Source organism: Astatotilapia calliptera, chromosome 20, assembly GCF_900246225.1.
Source record: "Astatotilapia calliptera chromosome 20, fAstCal1.2, whole genome shotgun sequence".
Classification (NCBI taxonomy): domain Eukaryota; kingdom Metazoa; phylum Chordata; class Actinopteri; order Cichliformes; family Cichlidae; genus Astatotilapia; species Astatotilapia calliptera.
The window spans coordinates 19,473,573-19,494,916 of NC_039321.1; the positions used below are offsets into that span (position 1 = coordinate 19,473,573).

General features: G+C 44.5%; 1 protein-coding gene across 3 annotated transcripts in view; it reads right to left on the reverse strand.

Moving 5' to 3' along the window:
* The window catches only part of mtor (mechanistic target of rapamycin kinase), a 95,457-nt gene that overhangs the window by 21,091 nt on the left and 53,022 nt on the right, over positions 1-21,344 (reverse strand). For all 3 annotated transcript variants that reach the window (XM_026153151.1, XM_026153152.1, XM_026153150.1), the window contains 6 exons: positions 18,253-18,328; positions 15,706-15,845; positions 5,987-6,087; positions 5,298-5,413; positions 2,345-2,422; positions 1,754-1,861 (listed from right to left, as the gene is read on the reverse strand). In XM_026153151.1, the coding sequence (XP_026008936.1) occupies positions 1,754-1,861; positions 2,345-2,422; positions 5,298-5,413; positions 5,987-6,087; positions 15,706-15,845; positions 18,253-18,328 (619 nt within the window). The remainder of the gene's footprint in view (positions 1-1,753; positions 1,862-2,344; positions 2,423-5,297; positions 5,414-5,986; positions 6,088-15,705; positions 15,846-18,252; positions 18,329-21,344) is intronic.

The window sequence follows — 21,344 nt, forward strand, 5'->3', positions numbered from 1 at the left end:
GGATCTCTTCACTGTTTGTGTGTGCTGTTGGTTGCCTTTTTCAGCAACTAATGGATTAACTACAGTGATACAGACAAACTGGCTGTGATTCAGCACATTTGTGCTTCAGTTTTGGTGAATGAAATACTAATGTTTTATTAGTCTGTCTTTTTTTTTTTTGTACAGATTAACTAGCATTTGCACTTGTGTCTTGAACCAATGCAGTTAATTAATGTAGCTGGGTAATCAAACTTGCTATAAAACTTGCTACAATAACTTTAACTTTTTTTTTTCCATATAGGATAACTTCTGGCTCTAACCCCCCCCCCCCCCAATGCTAACATTGAAACTTCAAAATGCAGAGTCCAGAACCAGTGTGTGACGATAGTAGCTTTTATACTGTCTGTGGATGTGATACTTTGGTTTAACAAAAGTGTTAAAAATACAACAATCCAAAAATCACATATCACCCATATTGTTCATACACTCCACGTATTTCGGTTTTTGTTTTTGTTCAATCAAAGCCAGTGTCCTTTGTTGTATCTCGGGACATTACTGTGACCTTCTGGAGTGGGAGGAAAGTGATCCAATTGCATTAAGCGCGCTGGCATTTCCACGTCAGACTGTCCAAAAAAACCTAAAAAAACAACATACTAAAAAAATCTGGGCAGGGACACAGTGTCTTCAGATGAGTACACGGTTCCTGGCATGTGGTAAAGGTGAAGGATGACACAGGTTTTTGCATTTCAATTCCGAAAATTTTCCAGAGCAGTGTCCCTAACATCTGAGCAGGAGAAGAGAAGCAGGAACTCCAAAAAGGGCTGATCTTAAGCCATATAATTAATGCTGCATTAGAACAACTAGACTGATATGATTTAAAGTGTCAGGAATGGTGCATCACAGATCAAAATTTTAACAGTCTTTCTCTCTGACTTAATATCCCTCCCCTCAGCGTGCACATAAAAGGGCGAAACACAGTTAATTAAGATGTCACGCAAAATGGAAAAGATGTACTTGAACTTCATTATTTTACACTGGATGACATTCGTCTCAAATACCAAAGACTTGGCAGGCTGTAAATATTTCCCAACCGCTTGTGGAGTCAAGGTTGTTCCAAACATCCTTGTATTTCATTTAACAACATATACAACACTGAAATTCACAATTAATAATGATATAATCAGTCAAATGAGGAGTTTACAGTTGGTTTACAGTGTGGATTACATCAAACGAGCCACCCTTTTCATTTTTTTTTCATGACACTAATGGTACGCAAAGTCACTATATGATCAAAATTAATCTTCTTTTCTTTATTAGTCTGTGCACATGTTTGAGGAGGTTAATTTACTCTTAAAAATTTTTTACGACTTATATCTGTGAATTGTTCCTTTAGGGCACGGGTAGGCAACACAGGCCTCGAGTGCCCGTGTCTTACAGGTTTTAGATGTGTCCTTGATGCAACACAGCTGATTCAAATGGCTAAATTACCTCCTCAACATGTCTTGAAGATCTCCAGAGGCTGGTAATGAACTAATCATTGATTTCAGGTGTGTTGACCCAGGGCGAGACTACGTCAATTAAAAAGTAGAAGGCAGACAGTTTACGTCAACTTCCACAGGCCGGGGGTGACATGTGAATGGATGGGTGATGTGGTGCATTCACTGGGCATTTGGAACTGGAATACTACAGAGTAGGCACTGCGCTACAGTATCATATTTATTAAATAAACATCATAAAATAATATTGTTTGTGTCCACATATCGTGTGCTATTACCTGAAGCCTCTCCCACCATGTTTCCCTGATGATTTCCCTTCTCTCTGGCACCAGCTTATACTGGATTACCTCCTCTAGTTCTGACAACATCTGGCAAGACACCATGGCCTGACAAAGAAAAAAACATACTCAGATTACTTACACAGATACTGAGTATAACAGTTGATTATAGCAGTTACATTGCTAAGATGGAGCTTCTGTGAATCATTAAAAGATCATAACAGCTTTTAAAATGATCAGAAATTGCAAACAAATGCATTCATTAACCCACTGGACCCAACTGTGCAGCTTCAGTAAACATTAGTTATACCGATATCAATAGTTGTTTTGTTTTTTTTCCCATATCTCTACCATGTTTACTGCTGCACTATGGATCAAAATCTACTATGATCAGATTTCATATTAACAGCTCTTTTCTAGTTTCAGCTGTTGATATGTTTGGATAATACCATTTAGATACACAATGAAACAGACACAGCTGTGGCATGACATTTAGGGTTTGAAACTTGGAAGTCAAATGAAAATTCAATTTTATAGCTGTTACATAAGCTCACTGCATATGAATGCTATGAAAAAGATGGTAACATTTACCCCGTAGGCTCGACTGTAGCTCTCTCCCGCCATGGCAGTGAGCTCGGCATCCAGGAGGTCTCTTGCTTTGTCAATGCACTGCATTAAAAGCACAAAAAAAGTATAGTGTTACATTTAAAACATCCCTAGTTTATCACCACACATAAATGTAAATATGCTACATCCCCCCCATCGTTTTCAAAAAACTTTCCTGAATGCTCCAACTATTAGTTAGCAAACGGGGCCTTGAATTCTCTCTAAATACACCACTGGTACTACTGGTTGCAGAGGGCATTTCCTCAAGCTTGTCCCCTGAATGTACCATAGCACAATGTCACACTCTCCTAAAAACTCCCTGCGTCAGGACTGGCTAGGTTTGGGTAACACTAGGAAATAAAAACACTTGGTATAAAAGCACAAAGTCATGCTACAGCCTCCTGTTCAAACCTTTCTTACTTAAGAGCTGCCAACAGTGACACATTAATGCAATTAGGACTAGAATGCCTGCTTGTATAGGAAAATGATCTGATGCACTGCTGAGTGCCAAACATTTTATAAGGACAAGTAAATGAACTGTTGAGAGCAACAGTACAAAAGTTATGTAACCACGCTTAAGGCTGTCAAATGTGTCTTAAAAATAACGTCAATTTTTACACAATTACAGAAACAGAGCGGGGAAATGCAGGCTGACAAAGAACTCACAATGGAAGCTCTTAGTCAAGGTTCTTGCTATGAACAGAATACAAAAACCTTTTCTTTTCCATTCACTCTCCTCCCTCCTCCACTACATTTGGAGTTTTGGAGTGTATCACACACTCAGCAAGTCTCCAACTTTCCCTGTGAGACTTCTCCAAATTCAAGGATGCTGCAAACATTCCATTACCGGTGAATGCGTACCCCGAGGGGCAGAAATACCGTAACTGAGACAAAGACCCGATCCAGAGTAGCTAAAGGGACAAACAAGGACACACATATTCTAGCTGCAAGTCTGCTGATTTTTGAGCTTGTACAGTCAATGTTTTTGGGAACTGTTATTAGAGGGAAGGTAAAATGAGAGGATTACTGAGGAAGCGTCTAAGACCAGGGCACACAGCTGTTTCAGACCAACTCCCACCAATTATTTTTTGTGGGGAGGGAAAGGAGCAACTGCATGCCAAAACAACTCCTCAGGCACGCACAACAAGATGGTGGTGGGGATGAGGTGACAATGAAGCTGCTTCTTTATAGTCTTCACTCTGTTATGGTCCTGTTTACTCCTGAATTACCACGCTGGGGCCTCATTGAAAATGTGCAGTCCAGACGACTCCTGATAAATGCAGTGTCTGGTTCCTGGCAGCACAACCAACCATCACCCAAGGATTCTGTTCTTTTACGACAAGGTTGCATTTACGGTTTAAGTTCAGTGATATTAGCTTATGATTGCAGTGTAGTATAACAGCCTGTGTATGACTGTTTAGGCCCAAATCAGCCACTGCAGAGGAAAAAACAAACAAAAAACATAACTAGGCCTTGAAACAAAGCCCAGTTGTGACTGAGATGTCAAAAAGAGGAATGTGACTTGCAAAACCCACAAGAAAATGTACAAATCAAACGCATTCAGAGAGCAGACGTATCATAAATCTTGTGCAAGGAGCATGACTAGTGTCTACACATCATCAGTTCAACAGACCAAACAGTGGGCTTTATAAAGCAAAGCAACCTGAAACCATTCACACAGATGCCGTCCAAGTCTCACGGAGCACATGTCTGGTTGTTGGGGGTATAGAGGAAAGAAAGCGTCAGCCAGCCTCTCAAGTGCGAGGATTACCAACGGCATCCGGAAAACTAGACTGATCTCATGTCGATGTTCGAGCTTTCTCCCTCTCTGCATCTGCTTCTCATTCCTCCTCTTTCATTGGTAAATGCCCTGCATTTGTATAGCGCTCTAAGGACCCCAAAGCGCTTTACACTACATTCAGTCATTCACCCATTCACACACACATTCACACACTGGCAATGGCAAGCTACGTTGAAGCCACAGCTGCCCTGGGGCGCACTGACAGAGGCGAGGCTGCCGGACACTGGCGCCACCGGGCCCTCTGACCACCACCAGTAGGCAAACATGGGGTTAGTATCTTGCCCAAGGATATTTGGCATGCAGCCAGGAGGCAGCCTGGGATCGAACCACCGACCTTCTGATTAGTGGCTGACCTGCTCTGCCACCTGAGCTACAGCCACCCCATTGTGAGTGGCTTCTTGTCAGCAAAAAGTCGAAACTTCCCTTATTCTGAAGAATCCTGTGGGCCACACCTGGACCCAATCTCTAAATTGTGTGTGGTGTGGGAGGGCTGTGAAGGGAAAGAGAGGTCAGAGGAAGCAAGTCTCCAGGGCTTTTGATGGTGAGAAGGGGACACGGAGGATGAGTCGAGGGTAGCTGAAGAAGCAGGTGAGGCATGTGTGCGTGAGACGTTCCTCCATCCAGTTTGAACAAATGCATCTCCAGGGACCATGAACTCATCTACAATCCTCAAACGTGATCAGATGAGGAAAACACAACCCACCTGACCTCCACCAGACCTTGTCGACATGCAGACAGGAGGACTAATAGGCTCTTTATTTGTTTGAGGATAAATGCCGTAATGATTTCCAATTTGGGGAGTTACATAACATTTCCACACCAAGGAGGTACCACATCATAAAAGAAAAGAAAATACCCAGACCTGGTGTATTTTACTAGTTTTAATGAACAGCCGCAGCTGATGGGAGGAATTTGATCCCTTTTGGAGCTGTAAAACTATTTTATGTTTCTTTACAATGTTTGGTTTTTGGTGATTTGAACATCTCATGCTTTGCTATAAAGACTATGGAAAATTCCAGACAACATAAGACGGGGTAATTTCAAGTGAAGCATGTCTTTATGAGAGCGTATCTAAAAATACACACTTTAGTGTATTTGTATGAGCTGGGCCCATTTGTGAATGATGACTTAACCCACCTGTTGGGCCAATGAGAAGAGGTCCTGATGAAGGGCTAGCACTGCTCTATAAAAAGCCCCATCGTGCGTGTCTCTAGGGATCATACACGTGTACTCTTCCATGCTGTCCCAGTGCCCTGGACAACAATAACGCCACAAAAAAAAGAACAAAGACACGAGTTACGCAAGAACTTTGTCATAATGAGTAAATATTTAAATGTGGTATCTACATATTACTTAGTGTGCAGTCACAGCTACTTTGATCAACGCTCCACCACAGCGTAAATAACGATAACCTCGACATTATGTTTTTCAACATCATCTTCAGAAAGACAAGCCTGCCAGTTGGGTGTCACATCTGGTTTTACCACTTAGTTAGGAAAGTCAAAGCAACAGACCAGAAATCTCTGGGGTTGCTTTAGCAGTGTGTTCCCTGCTTTTCTCCACCATTGCACATTACGATATGTCAATGTTATGACTGGATACTATTCCCATCTGGTTATGCGAGCAAGACTTGGCAAGAGCTGGTACTGTTTTCACTGTTGCATTGTTTCACTGAGTCAGGCAGACAGTGGCTTAAGTGCCCAGCGATGGTATTTTCTGTACCCTGACTGCTAAATATACATATATATATATATATCCACATTTTCACTCCAATGACTATTTTGAATAATTATTTGCAGTCTCATATTAAGTATTTGAGCGATTACCTAGACCCCAGGCAGCAGCAGCAGCCATGCGCGCCATCTTGGCCTGCGTTTCTTCACTGACAAGTGTCCATTCTTCACAACACTGCTGGTGCAACTGGCCCCTGGAAAACATTAACAAAACAAACAAATGTATTTTTTTTTTATTTTTTTTTTGCCTGTCCCATTTGGTTCTTTAGCCGTCAGAATTGTTGTCTGAAGATCAACAAGGATACCCAATGGATCATCACGGCCTTGCCGTATTGGTCCATTTGTTCGACCTTTGTTGTTATTATTTATTTTATTTTCAGTTGTTACAGACGGGACAGACATGACTGAGGATAGGAAAGGGAGAAAGAAAGACCGACAAGAAAGCAGGACCGACAGTGCACAATGTGCTTGGAAATAGCAGCCAATAAAGGTGTAGTTTATGTCTATGAACAGTGAACACCCGTGTGCACACCTCTGTGGATCAGCGCGCTTGTATTCAAAAGGTTTCCCTATGTAACGGTCTGCTAGAGGGTGTAGAGAGCCATAGCCCCATCCCCCAGGGCATGAAGCAGGCATGGAGGAGATCCAGGCTCCAGACATCCAGAGGCCCCAGAGTGCGAGAGCCCAAGGAGGACCACCGGAGGGGCATCCGTGCCACCCTCCTGGGAAGAGCTGAGGAGAGCCAGTAGCCACGGAGCAGAAGCCAGAGGGGGATGCAGTGCCCGCCGGCTCTGCCAGCAGAGAACAGGGGTGTGTGAAGACCCGTGTTGTTCTAAGGTGCATTTAAAACACGGGAGAGCATGGTGCTGCTGCCAGAGAGCAGCAGGTGTTAGCACGGCCCCTCCCGAGAACCCTCAATGTCTACATGGATTTAAAATTGAAGGGTGGGCATCTCAGTGTCTGAGATGTCACTCAGCAGTTAGCTGCTGACTAGGAAATAATCCAGACGAGAGTAGGAGTGATGGACATGTGAGAAGAAAGACTATTCCTTACTGTTGGGGTGAAGGGAGCGCCATGCATCGCAAAGGCCATAGTCGCTCATATACTGTTTGATTATATTTGTGGACTGCCAATTGCGCTGAGTTCCTGTTGTGTTGAGCCTATCCATTTCTTCATTTAGTCCAAGGTTGAGGTCGCTGCCAAGAATAAGTGTGCAATCAAGGTTTTTCAGAGAGTGCACTAACAAATCCGTGGAAGAATGAGGGTTCATCAACATTTGGACCATATACACTTACAATACATAGCTTTTTGTTAAATATTGATAACTTAACAATAAGGAATCTACCCTCTGGATCTATAACTGCATTGAGTACTGTAAAATTAACATTTTTATGTATTAAAATTGCTACTCCCCTTTGTCTAGAATTATAACAGGCTACAAACACGTTAGGAAACGATTAGTTATGTCTATAACTTCTGTTCCCTGAAGGAGAGGAACGAGGTACAACACATAAGTATGGGATATCACGCCCTCGCGTGTCCTGGCTGAAGAAACCTTTATTCACGCCTTTACGGCAGATGACGTGTGATGACACGCGCAAGGCCCCGCCCGCACATATAGCCGCTGCCATCACCGTCATCCCTCAGTTCGATAGCCGCTCTTCACCGAGCCAACTGCTCAGTGGGGCCACCCTGTGTTGTACCTCGTTCCTCTCCTTCAGGGAACAGAAGTTATAGACATAACTAATCGTTCCCTTTCAGTCGATTCACTCGGTACAACACATAAGTATGGGACCTATATACACGCCCCGCAGAGCAGCCACCGAACCGGAACGGGACCACCACATCCTTAGTGAGTGGTAGACCCAGCAGAAAGGACAGCATGAGCCACCGAAGGGGCTGTAACGTCCAACCGATAAAACCGCACAAAAGTGTGCGGCGACGCCCAATTAGCCGCTGCACAAATATCAGCCACAGGCACCCCTCTAAAAAGAGCCCATGAGGTCGCCATCCCCCTGGTGGAATGAGCTCCCACCCCGTGTGGCAACGCAAAACCTCCGGTGCTGTATGCCAGCGAGATAGCTTCTACAATCCAGTGGGACAGCCTCTGTCTGGACAGAGCTCTACCCCTATTCGGATTAGCGAAGCAGACAAACAACTGGTCACACAAACGCACATCCCGAGTGTGCTCAATGTAGGCGCACGCACCGGACAAAGAGAATGCACCCTCCTCTGCTCCTCAGATTCAAAAGGAGGGGAGCAAAAGCTCAGCAACTCAAACTCCATTGAACTATAAGATGCAGGCATGACCTTGGGAAGATAGGCGGCATTCGGACGCAATACGACCTTGCGGCCATCAGGAGAAAACTGTGTGCAGGCAGGATGCACAGACAGCGCATGAAGGTCCCCCACTCGCTTCGCCGAGGCCAAAGCGAGAAGTAATGCGGTCTTATACGAAAGAAGTTTCATATCTACCGACTCAACGGGTTCAAACGGAGGGCCACAAAGGGCCTCCAGCACCAAAGACAAGTCCCAAGCCGGGACACTGGACTTAAGCACGGGCCTCAGCCGGCGAACCCCTTTCAGAAAACGCACGGCGAGGGGATGCGCACCTGGTGTCACCCCGTCAAAACCGATATGACAAGCAGATATAGCCGCTAAATAAACCTTGATCGTCGAAAACGAAAGGCCTTTATCCAACAGCTCCTGCAGGAATGTTAAAACATCCACAATAGAGCACTGAAATGGGAGAGTGTGGCGGTCCTGGCACCATCGCTCGAAGGCTCGCCATTTGTAAGCGTACAAGCCCCTAGTAGACGAGGCCCTGGCGCTCTGAATCGTCGCTACCACACTAGGTGGCAGACCCTTAGCAACCAAGTTTAACCTCTCAGCAGGTAAGCATGAAGGTGCCACAGATCCGGGCGCGGATGAAACACTTCCCCCCCCGCCTGAGAGAGGAGATCCCTGCGGAGAGGAAGCTGCCAAGGACTTGCTGCAAGCAGGCTGATTATTTCTGCATACCACGACTTCGCGGGCCACCAAGGGGCCACCAGGATCAGAGAGAGGGAATGCCGACACACCCTCTCCAGAATTGGAGATATCATTTCCACTGGGGGAAATGCATACAGGAGCACGTCTGGCCATTGGTGCGCTAGCGCGTCCAAGCCCAAGGGTGCATCGTGGTCGATTATGGAGAAGTACAGGGGGCAGTGAGCATTCACCCTGGAAGCAAAAAGATCTATTTGCGCCTCGCCAAATAGATCCCAAATCTGAGCCACTATTGAAGGGTGTAACCTCCATTCTCTCACCAGAGGACCCCCCCTGGAGAGAAGGTCCGGCCCCAGGTTCAGGTGGCCCGGGACATGGGTGGCTCTTAGAGTCAGAAAATGAACACTGCACCATAACAGCAGAGAGCGAGACAGCTGCAACAGGGGAAGAGAGCGTGTTCCTCCCTGCCTGTTTATATAAGACACCACTGTTGAATTGTCCGTCCTGACTAAGACATGCTGGCCCTGCAGGACTGGACGGAAACGCTTTAGAGCTAAGAACACTGCTAACAGCTCTAAGTGGTTGATGTGCAGCTGGCGCTGAGCCGCGGACCAGATCCCTCTCACTGACGCACCCTCGCACAGCGCTCCCCACCCACTTAGGGAAGCATCTGTGGACACCACCTTGCGAAACAACACCCTCCCAATCCGAGAGCCCTGGTGCAGTAGCCCGGGCTCCCTCCAAGGACGGAGAGCTAGCATGCAAGACGCAGTCACCGGCAGCCTCCTCCGGAGGTGACGCGAAGCACACAAACGGTGAGAGAGAGTCCAGCGTTGAAACGCTCTCATTTTCAACAGCCCAAGCGGCACTACGGCGATCATAGATGCCATCATGCCCAACAAGCGCAATATCGTCTGGAAACGCAGTCTGCGTCCCAGCTGAAATTGAGCGAGGCAGCGATGAAACGCGGCCACTCTGTGCTCTGACAACCGTGCGCGGCTGGAAAGAGAGCATATTTCCAGACCGAGAAAAGCGATCTGTTGACCTGGGATTAGCGAGCTCTTCTGAAAGTTCACAGAGAACCCCAGTGTCTGAATGTGTGACAGAACCCGCGACAGCTGCGTCTCCGCCTGTTCTCTGGAGCAAGCCACGAGAGCCCAGTCGTCCAGGTAGGCCAAGATGCGGATGCCCCTCTTCCTGAGGGGCGCTAGCGCTGCCTCGGCACATTTCGTAAAGGTGCGGGGAGCGAGCGACAGCCCGAACGGCAGCACTAGGTATTCGTAGGCTACGCCCTCGAATGCAAACCTCAGAAACTGCCTGTGTTTCGGGTGTATAGCGACATGAAAATAAGCATCTGTTAGATCGATTGTCGCAAACCAATCTCCCGGGCCGACTGCACTCAGGAGCTGTCTGAGTGTTAGCATCCTGAACCTGTACGTTCGCAGGTACGTGTTCAAGACTCGCAGGTCGAGGATGGGACGAAGCCCTCCCCCTTTCTTCGGAATGACAAAATAACGGCTGTACCAACCTTTGTCCGTCTCCGAAGCGGGGACCACCCGTATTGCTCTCTTCTGTAATAGCGCCTGTATTTCCTCTCTGAGTACCAAGGCTGCCTCGGGGTTGACAATCGTGTTCACGACTCTTTGGAAACGAGGCGGCTTGACCCGGAACTGCAACCGGTAACCCATGGCAACGGTTTGCAGCACCCACGGAGAGGGGGCGCAAGCGCGCCACTGAGGGAAGTGAGCAGCCAGCCGGCTGGCCTGCAGCACTGACGGCGGGGCGCCGTCGCCCCCCAGTGTGTCTGCAGGGGACTGCATCCCCTGCCTGACCTGGCTCATTTCGCCTGCAGGTTGAGCATTTGAGATTGTTTGAGAGTAAACAACACTCTTTATTGATTGCAACATGGGAACATGTACATTTATACATTTTGTTGGGTGCACCTTTTCCGGGGCATAACAATGAAAAACAGCGGGAACACTCGATGTGGTCGCTTGAACATTCAACACATCTGAACCGTGTGCAGGGGTTATGTGCTTGGGAGACCGCGATAGGGAAGTGCAGCGCCTTCTGGGGCTGACAACCTGAACAGAACTTAAGCGGCACCTCTTGTGCGGCAACAGAGGGGTAAGAGCAGCGTCTCCCTGCTGCCGGATCCCTTCCCCACTCGCAATCACAGCTAGGAGGGCTGAGGCTTCTTCCTCCTGGGCGTCGGGTCCCGTCGGGGGCCCGGGGGAGGGCCTTTGCCCCAGGCCGACTGGCGTGGAGCTCGGGCCGGAGTACGTGCTCTCGCCGGCGGCCCTCCCACTCCAGCAGTGGGCGCCGGTCTCTTGCCAGCTGTCAGAGGAGCGGCGGGCCTGTGAGAGCTAGCAGTGGGCTTGGGCTGGGGCTGGCGTCTGGGGATGATGTCGCGCAGAGCTTCCGTCTGCTTCTTCCTCAGATCGAATCTAGCCTGAATGGCTTCAAGTGAATGTCCGAATAACCCAGCCGCAGACACTGGTGCGTCCAGATACACAGCTCTGTCTCTATCAGGGACGTCGGAGAGGGTCAGCCACAGGTGCCTCTGCGCCACCACTGTCGAAGCCATCCCTCTGCCCAGGGAGAGCGCTGCACAGCGAGACGCACGGAGGATGTAATCCGTGGTGACTCTAACCTCGTTAAGAAGAGGTGACAGCGGGCTGTCCTCCGGAACCAGCGATCCAAGCTCCGCCAGGCACATTGCTTGGTACGTCTGGAGCATGGTGACGGAGCTCATGGCTCGAGCGGTGCCGGCCTGAGCCCGATAAATCTTCTCCAGCTGCGAGGCCGAGAATCTGCAGTGCTTGGACGGCAGAGTTGCGGGGCCACCGACACCATGGTTATGGGACGGGGCCAGATAAGCAGCCAGAGACGGCTCCATAGGGGGTGGGTTAGCTAAACCAGCTCCCTCGGCGCCGTCCAATTCCATGTACTGTCCATAGCCGGGCACAGTGACGCGGGTAGACAGAGGTTTGTCCCATGACGCTGTTAGCTCGCAGAGAAAGTCTGGGAACATGGGGAGGCAGTTTTTGGCCGTTGCGGGCTCCGGTGGAAGGAAAAAACCCGCAAACCGCGACGGCTTCCGAGCTGGTGGAGGAGAGGGCCAGTCCACCTGCAGCTTCTCAGCGGCACGGCGAAACAGGGAGAAAAGAGAGGTGTCATCGTGGCCGACCGGCGCAGCAGCGGCGGCATATTGGGTCGACAATGAGCTCTCCTGCTCATCCTCCGACAAACCATGGATGTCCAGGCCGATGTCCAGCACGTCATCGTCTTCCTGGGGAGCGCTGGCGGGCTTCAACCCAGGCTGAAGCCCGTCAGCGCTCCTGCATGGTTCCGGTCCGTCATCGGCTAACCCGTCAACGTATTCCATGTGGTCAGCCCAGCTAATCGCGGGGACATCGACCTGAAAATTTTCGTCGTCGGACTCGGACGAAGCCGGGGCTCCAGACTCGGAAAGAAGAGGGTCATGCCGTGCGACAGCCGAGCGTCCCAGCACTCTTTCCACAAACGTCACCCGTCTTTCCAGGGTCGAGCGTCGGAGCTGGCGACAAAACGCACAAGCTTCGGGCTCCGTCAACGCTCTCCTAGCGTGGACGATCCCCAGGCAGACAGGGCAGGCATCGTGCTGGTCGCTGTCGTGCAAAGAGAAACCACATCCCTGAGGACAGGGGCGAACAGAAGATTTCTGCTTTGCTCGCTTCGGTTTGGAGTCCATTCCCAAAACGCAAAGCGAAACGCTGCACAAGAAAAACTTGAAAATAGCGCTCCGCGGGCAGCCTACGCACCAGCTGGGCGGTGGAGGCTAACACCAACAGGGGCAGTTAAGCTAGGTTCAAGTTGGCAGACAACGGAGCTAACTAGCAGTAGCTAGCTAGCCCAACTCAGCAGAGGTGTTCTCAGCGAGGTGAAGAGCGTAAGAACTGAGGGATGACGGTGATGGCAGCGGCTATATGTGCGGGCGGGGCCTTGCGCGTGTCATCACACGTCATCTGCCGTAAAGGCGTGAATAAAGGTTTCTTCAGCCAGGACACGCGAGGGCGTGATATCCCATACTTATGTGTTGTACCGAGTGAATCGACTGAAAGGGAACCAGGTGTTTTAAGTTCGTTTAAACCTGTGACAGGCCTGTGAGTTTCTTGTAATAAAACAACATCTGCCTGTAGTTTTTTAAGCTGGTTAAATATCTTTAACCTTTTTTCTCTGGTGCCAGCTCCATTTACATTCCATGTGACAAACCTTAGTGTGCCCATAATTGTGTGTGTATGTCTAATGATGTACGCTGGGTGTTTCGTTTAGATGGGTGAAGAGAATGTGGAAACATCACTTGTTTGTAAATAGAAAGAGAGAAAAAATGTGTGGTGAGAGGCTCCATAAGTCTGACTATGTGTGTGTATATTCACTAATATGAACAAGCGTGGCTTGCGTGTGTGTCCTATAAGTCTGTGTGCGCTGTGAGGCTGTTGTAAATGTGCTGCCGTTGAGCACATGTGTTTGCGTGGTGTGTGAATATGCAGAAATAGAGGGTGTTGTTTGTAGGTGAGTGGGGAAGTAGGTGATCACAGCAGTGAAAGAAAAGAGAAAGAAAAAAACCACGAGAACGGTGAGCAACAACAACAAAAAAAAGAAAAGAAACGAAAACATTCCAATTAAAGCAAACAAATTTAAAGTACTGGAGTGAGATCAACCCCAGAGTATGTATAGCATTGAGGGAAAAAACTGAACTTAACATGTCTTGTTAATCAGGTAACAAATAGAACTGAATACTGGAACATTAAATAGACAGCCAAGATGACACTGAACTACAAAAGTCAAAGTAAGATGATGCACAGGAATGTTTTTTTATCGAACAGATACTGATTTGCATATCAGAGGTGTCTAATGGGGAAATTATGGTCCAAAAGTGGTAGCGTGATTGCTTCTGACTGCTTATCTACCTTTAGACAGTATCTGTTGTCAAAGGGAGCAGTGTGGTACAACTGGTCTGTGGGTACTCTTCCTTGTGCTGCTGCTGGTCAATCAGTCAGCGGCAGATAAGACAGAAATTACAACATACAAACTTAGATGAAACTCAGTGTTAAAAACAGTGACAAGTGTCCACTGTAGTCACAGCCTGTATTTTCCATACTGTATATTGTTTAGTCTTTAATGGGTTTTTTCATATTTGTCTTATCTTAACAGGTTTGAGATTCAAAAACATTTAAATTACCCACGAGAAACTGTTTTAACTGGTACTTTTAAAGTATTGTAATATTATACTGGTCTTTCCTCGCCACATATCAAAAGGATCTTCTCATTCTAATGACATTTCACACAAAATGACTTTCCTGCCAAGCACATCTGGACAAAATGAAAAGGAAACTGACAAAAGATAATGTTTCTGTGACATCTGCAATTATTTATACATTCATTTGTTCTTACAGATGAACATCATCAGTGTACTGTTCCATAACAATCTGATAACAGCGAGTATCCCACCAAACAGATGGAGGTTCCTGTTGGGGTCAGGTGCATCCAACCAAGACTGATTCTGCATTAACAACAATCAAAGAAATGTCCAGTCAAACCAACTGCAGGTGCTTTAATGGCAGGGTGTTGGAAGAAGCTTAGATGAGAAAGGGAGGAAGGATAGGCAGAGAAAATGAGAGAGACGGGGCTGGATGGGGGTCAGTGAAATGAAGTTGTTTTCCATCTGCCTGGATATCACATAACAATGAAGGCAACAGGTACAACCTCAAGTAAACTAGCACATGTGTCTACAGCAGACAAATAGAAGTATATTTTGGCACTGTAAAATACTTTTAAAGGTGAAAACCAAATGAAATGAAAACGTACACATGAAAAGTATGCCTAAAATTTGATAACTGGCTTTATTAGACAGGCAGACCTCCCCAAGAGGAACACATTCAGTGCCTTATATAGCTTTAAGTTCCAATTAACAATGAAAGCCACCTTAAAGCAGAGAAAAAACATGCTAAAATGACTCTATATACACAGATTATTTGCTCGTGTTGCATTCAGTCATCCTGAAATAACAGACTTTCGCAAAACTGACTAATGTCTACAGAACACAGAAGGACTCATTACTGCAGAATTATGGCAGCTAGACTTTCCTAATTCTAAAGGCTCCTTCCTTCAAACTTTCTAGACTAAACATTTGCTTAAAAGGTGTCCAACTCTCTAATAAGACTGTCAAAAGCATCAACTGCGCAATCTTAAATCACTTTTTGATTAGTACTGAGACCTTCACAATGTCATTGTGTAGCAAAACCTAACATTGGTCAACTGTTATATCATCTCTAAGCCCTACCCTGCCACACACAAACACAAAGCTCTATTTCAGCTGAATCATTCTCTTGTGGAAAGAATCATAGTGTGCACCATAATGACAGCAGGTTATATAAGCTAATTAACATCTGCTTTGCTTTTTGAGCTCTGTGATGATCAACATATTTCTATCCATCTTGTGATTTTTTCCCCTAAGTATGCTCTATCAAAGTGGGTGGCTATTATGGCGTTGAGGCTTTGCTTCAATGGTGTAGCAGCACCTCTGGCTTGTCCTGGGTGACTGTTCATGTGTTTTCTCGTAAAATGTCTTTAGTCAACTCAGAGGTATCAAATGAGAGACCTAATGTCAGGTCTCATTAGGAATATGGCTTCCTATGTATGTATGTGACCCAAGATAAAAAACAAACAAACAACAACAACAACAACAACAACAAAAAAACAGAACAAAGAACATATTATCACTGTCAACTTATTCTTATTTAGCCCTACTGAACTCATACTAGGTAAGATTAATAACATACCATTCTCCCAGAGCCTCTAAGCAGCGCATTCGCCCCAGGATGAGCTCTGGATCCTCTTTGTTCATGTCGATCTTCTTGTCATATGCTACCAAGGCATCTTCCCACTCATGTAGCTTCTCATACCAGGTGGCTTGGATTTCCTAAAAGATGAAAAAATACAGTAGGATAGCGATTACAGAAGACATATCAAACTATAACACTGTATCATAATGTTTTGGGATTATGTGGGTTTTTTCGTGACCATTGGACAACGTAATAAAGAGTTTTGGAAGAGCAATCCTTTTTCCATCTACAGTACCTTACTGTGCTGTATGGCTGACATTTTCTACTTCAACAAGCAATCCTGGACCTGTTACATCTACCAATGACTTCCAGGACTTCTTTAGGGAGCCATGCACGAATGATTAAGCACACACTTTACTGTGAGGGTTCCTGAAGTGTATACTAATCAGGAAAACATTGCATTCTCCCATGGTAAAGCTTTCCACATGGTCAGCACATTAACAAAGGTCCAGAGTGAAACTCTTCTCACTGAGTCTTTACCAAGTTTTCACAGAGAAACAGAAAACCTGCTCTCTAAGGCAAAGAAAAGTCATTTTATATACAAATCAGGGAGGGCTGGTATCTAGTGAGTGGTAGTGTGTTGATTAGTTATAAAACTCAGATTATAAAATCAGGTGTGAATTCTTACAGGAGAGAAGACAGAGAAACTGGGAGAAAGCGCAGTGAGAGGAAACGCACTCAGTGATCTCAAGTCAGAGTCTATCCCTAACCTCTGCATTAGCCTATGGTTCACCTGCTTAACCCACTGAGCTATACCGGCTGCCATTGTAATTTTAAATTTATACCAATATACATTGAAGTGACAGTTGTATGAATATAGGCTTAAAGCCCAGACTCTACGCTTTGGTTTGAGGGCTTAAACAAAAATATTGCATTAATGACTGAGCAATGGCAATACTTATATATAGATCAAATTTAATCAGTCTTGTCTTCATGTCCAAGTTTTAGCGCAATTAATTATTAAAGTTTCTATTGTTTTCTCTTGGTGTGGAGATACTAATTCCCATTTATGATTTATGATGCTGCAAATATCCAATGACCTCAAAGGAAATATGATTTTGGGGACAGCCAATGCCAAGAAACTAATGGCAAATTACTCTAATAGGGAAAAAAGGCTTATTATAAATTTTTGGTTATTTTGGAGACAGTTTCAGACTCTATCCATGTTCACAACTGTTGCAATTAGTATAAATGAATCAGTAAATCATATCCCTCCAATAAATAAATAAATAAATAAATCCAAAATAAAAACAGAATAACACCAGTCTACTCAACTTATTGTCAATGTGCCTCAAGTGCCTGTCTGGCACATTCATTCGAGGAAAAAGGAAAAACCACAGTTAGTTAATGACGTAACTTTGGTAAAAGGGAGGGAGACCGATCCAAATAACCAAATGCTCTTTTCCTGTTATGTAACTTGTGTGGAAAATCAGTGTAATCATATCCAAAGCATGTCCACTCTGACAGTTATTTAATTTATTTTCAAATATGGATCGGGTCCATGTACGGAGAACATGAAACAACCGAGTTTCTAGTAACATTTAGGAGGTGTGGTGCTCTATGTGAACAGAAAAAAATCTGAAAAACAAAACCAATATTTTTCTACAATGGTAGAGTGAAAACAAAAGAATACAAAGCAGTTCATTTAACTTTTATAATGACTCATCCCACACAGGAAAAGCTCGTCATTAAGAGAGAAATATTGCTCCTTTTTTGTTTAGATGAAAAATGACATTATTTTGCATCATAAAAAGGGCCCAGTGGGCCCAAGAGTCATGTACAGCAGACAGACAAAGCAAGTAAAAAATTTAAGAACATGCAAACCTCATCTTAATTAGACAAATGAGTCCATAATTCTGTCTCTTGCTGTAAACCCCTGATAAGTACAGCAGATGGCTTTTCCATATGCAGCACATTAGGATCATGGTGTTCTGGTGATATCTGCCTCAAACAACCATCACCCCCACATTAGAATAAGGAAAGGAAGACGTGCAGACAGAATTCCTAATACAATGTAACTCACTAAAGACATATTCAGTCCAAAACTGCTTGAAGAAATAAAAGGGTCTGAGTGTATGTGAATACTGGCCAGTATGGTCTAATTGATTATCCAAGAATTTTTTAGACTTACCAGATGTAAAGAAAGCAGTGGAGTTTATAGCAAATCAAGGCATGGGTTTACATCTTTATTATTATCGGAATCACATTTTTAAATGTGTAATGTAACTTTAACACCATGCTACACCTACATACTATGAGCTATTTTACTTGGACCAAATGCTCACATCTTTCTAAACCAGGAAATGCAATTTTCTTTTACCTAATTAAACTGAATTAAGTTGTGAACTGAGCCAAATTTAACAGATTGGATAACATTTTTACAGGGTTTGCAACAACAACAGTTGTACAAGTGTCAATCCGAAAGAAAACCTGGGACACGTTTTTCCTTCTTTTTTCTGGTTGGAAAATGGAAAAAGTACTCACCAGCTCACCAAAATGTTTCATGGCATATTCCAGAACCCCAGATGCTGCTTCTGGCTGCTGCAGTTTATTGTTGATGCTGAAAGAAATGACAAAACAATGGCAAACTGTTAGGCCAATCTGAACACAAAACAGGGGCTTTCAGAGCTTTACTGTTAAGCATGAGGACATGCAGGTATTATCTAAAAAGAAAGACAAGGCAAAGGGACACCGTTTGGAAAACATGACATGGATGTATAAATCCCAATCACAGGAAGTGCCAGCAAAGACTTCTATGCTGCTTAATGAAGCTAATCAACACACTACCTCTCACTAAATCCCAGCTATCCTTAACACTAAGAAATGTGCTTTATCCATGATCCTAGAAGAAAAGCAGCTCACACAATGATGAGGTATTCTTATCCCAGCCAGCCATCAATGCAATCCTTTCTCAATGCATTTTGGAAACGTTAAATAAATGTTTGATACTTTAATCAAAGTTGTTTATTGGGAAAACTAAAGGCACCTATTGACATGTGTCATGCTTGTTTGACAAAGGATGATTTCCTGTCAAGACGTCACAATTCCCGTTTGTGCGCCCACCGCTGACCCGCACTGCCATCACATCTGGAAACACTCATATGAACCACGAGTCTATTATACTTCCTCAACTGAGAAACCTGTGTGCAGTCACAGCCAATACATCTGTAAAATGTAGCTTTCAAAAAGTGCTGGTATGCAGCGAAATTCCTGAGGACAGCAAGCAAAAGCTGATGACAGGCATTAGAGCATGCATGTCAGAAATCTGCTTAGACAAAGGGTAAAGGCCAGAAACTGTGATGAAACCGCGCTGCGAGGGGTCATGCTAAAGCTTGAAAGGACCCGTTAGTGCAGACCTGTGTGATGATGGGTACAATTTTTAAAATAAATAAATAAATAAATGTAGTAATCTGTTGCAGAAAATTACATTGATTGGATTTTAATGCACAATATTAATAAAACATTTAACTAAAAATGTTCATAAACATACCATAAGCATGGCATTATTAGATGATAAAGACCTGGCATTTATATGAAACATGTACAACAAGAACTGTAGTTTTAGCAAGTACTCGTCCTGTGTGATTCCAATTTATATATTTTTTCCTGACACTTGCAGCTGGGTTTGCAGTGAAACAGTGAAGGTCTCCCTTAGCATTAGTGCCTGCGCAGCAGTGATGAAGGCTGAGACGTAACAGTTATCTTTTATATAGCAAGCCTGTGTTTGTAGGTTGAAGAACTGCCACAAGACTAAAGCACGAGTTTGTCAATCATGAGACTGCTGTTTATGTCACTTCTAGGAGCTTTGTACGCTATTCACTTTGCCTTTAAGGTACCAAAAAACCACTTGGATAACCCTGCACAATGAAAAATTATGCCTATCCTGTACATTTAAATGCATCACCAAGGGCATCTTCACAAGTGTCCATATTTCAAGGAATCAAGACCACAGGATAATTTATCCATATTTGTGACAAGCCAGGAACTTTGAGCAAACATCAGTTAAATCCCCCAGTAAATGAGAACAGGCTGGATTTAGAGAGGTAGGTCTATCACGAATCAAACCAAGCAATCCCCTCGATCTTGCAGAACAGTGATTATTGTTCTTTGACAGACATTAGGATTTTGGTGGTGTAATCAGATGACACAGGGAAGAAGACTTAATGACCTCACGAAAATCCCATTAGACTATGATTGCATAATATGAAAATAAGCTTCTTTTAAGTAAATAACCGTTTGTCTGTGACTCTCACGGAGCTTGATAGGGTGCCAGGCACTGTTGCAGTATCCCACGCTCTTAATTAGGCACAACTACCACCCAGTATTCTGAAGAATCCTGACATTATCACACAGGTATGTTGTATATACTTGTTGATTTTAAACCAAACCAAAAAATTACTTCTTCTGTTGTTTGTAATTTACTCTCAACCTCAAAATGAACAAAAAAACCTCAAGTCTCCATGTCCTACCTAACAGAAACAGATATGTTAAAACTGGCCAGATGTGCCTTTATCTGGGATGGCAAATCAGAAGGAGGGCTTTCACTCCTGCAGACCCTGGAGATTTCACTGTCCCTCAGTTAAAGCCATCTGGCTACCAGCTCCAAGCACATGCAGTCTAAATACATCCAGATGACAATGCTCACATAACATTCCTCTCAAGTAAAAAAAATAATAAATTATTAGCAAGCAGAAAATGTACTGATATCACTGTCAAACCCTTTCATGTGTGCAGGGCCCCAAGTACCACTTCCTAACTTTTTACACATTGCACCTTTGGTATATGGAGAGGTCACCAAAAAGTGCATGTGCTGAGGTTTGAGACTGTAAAGCTGTCAATATTATCGCATCTCACCAAGAAATTTTACCAATCTGGTGTGTAAAAATGAACGAGAAAGAAAGCTGATTGAAACTGTTGTTGTGTTGCTCTTCCACAAAAATGTACAAAGACATGTAAAACTAAGGATATACACCTACATTAAAGCCAAAAAGAGGTGCAAGTAATGAAAAAGATATTTTAAAAGAATCAAAGGATCATCATACAATCACTAAACACCAAGTAGTCCCATCTTAAATCGCATGAAATAGTTTTATTTTTGTCCAATCGCAGATTCACTCATTTATGTTGGTACAATAACAAACATGTAAAAACGGTGGAGCCTGGCAGTTTGCAAGATGATAATGATTCTCTTCTCTCTTATATCAGGACTGAAGAAAAACAGTACCAACAGTTCTGCCGTTACGCCCACATGATGATTAGGAATTTTCAAAGCCACTTGACTGTAAACAACAGAGCACTGTACCACTGCTAGAACTCTGGATAGCTAATATTAAAAAGAAAGTGGCTCATGGTTTGGCTGATATGCTGACCAGATCTTTTCTTGGAGTTCATTTCATAAGTTAATCCAGTTATTAAAAACAATCTTTCTGATTATTAAAATTGTCCAATTATTATTGAACCTACAGTGGCTGCAAAAGTATTCGGCCCCCTTGAACCATCCCACATTTTTTCACATTACAGCCACAAACATGAATCAATTTTATTGGAATTCCACATGAAAGACCAACACAAAGTGT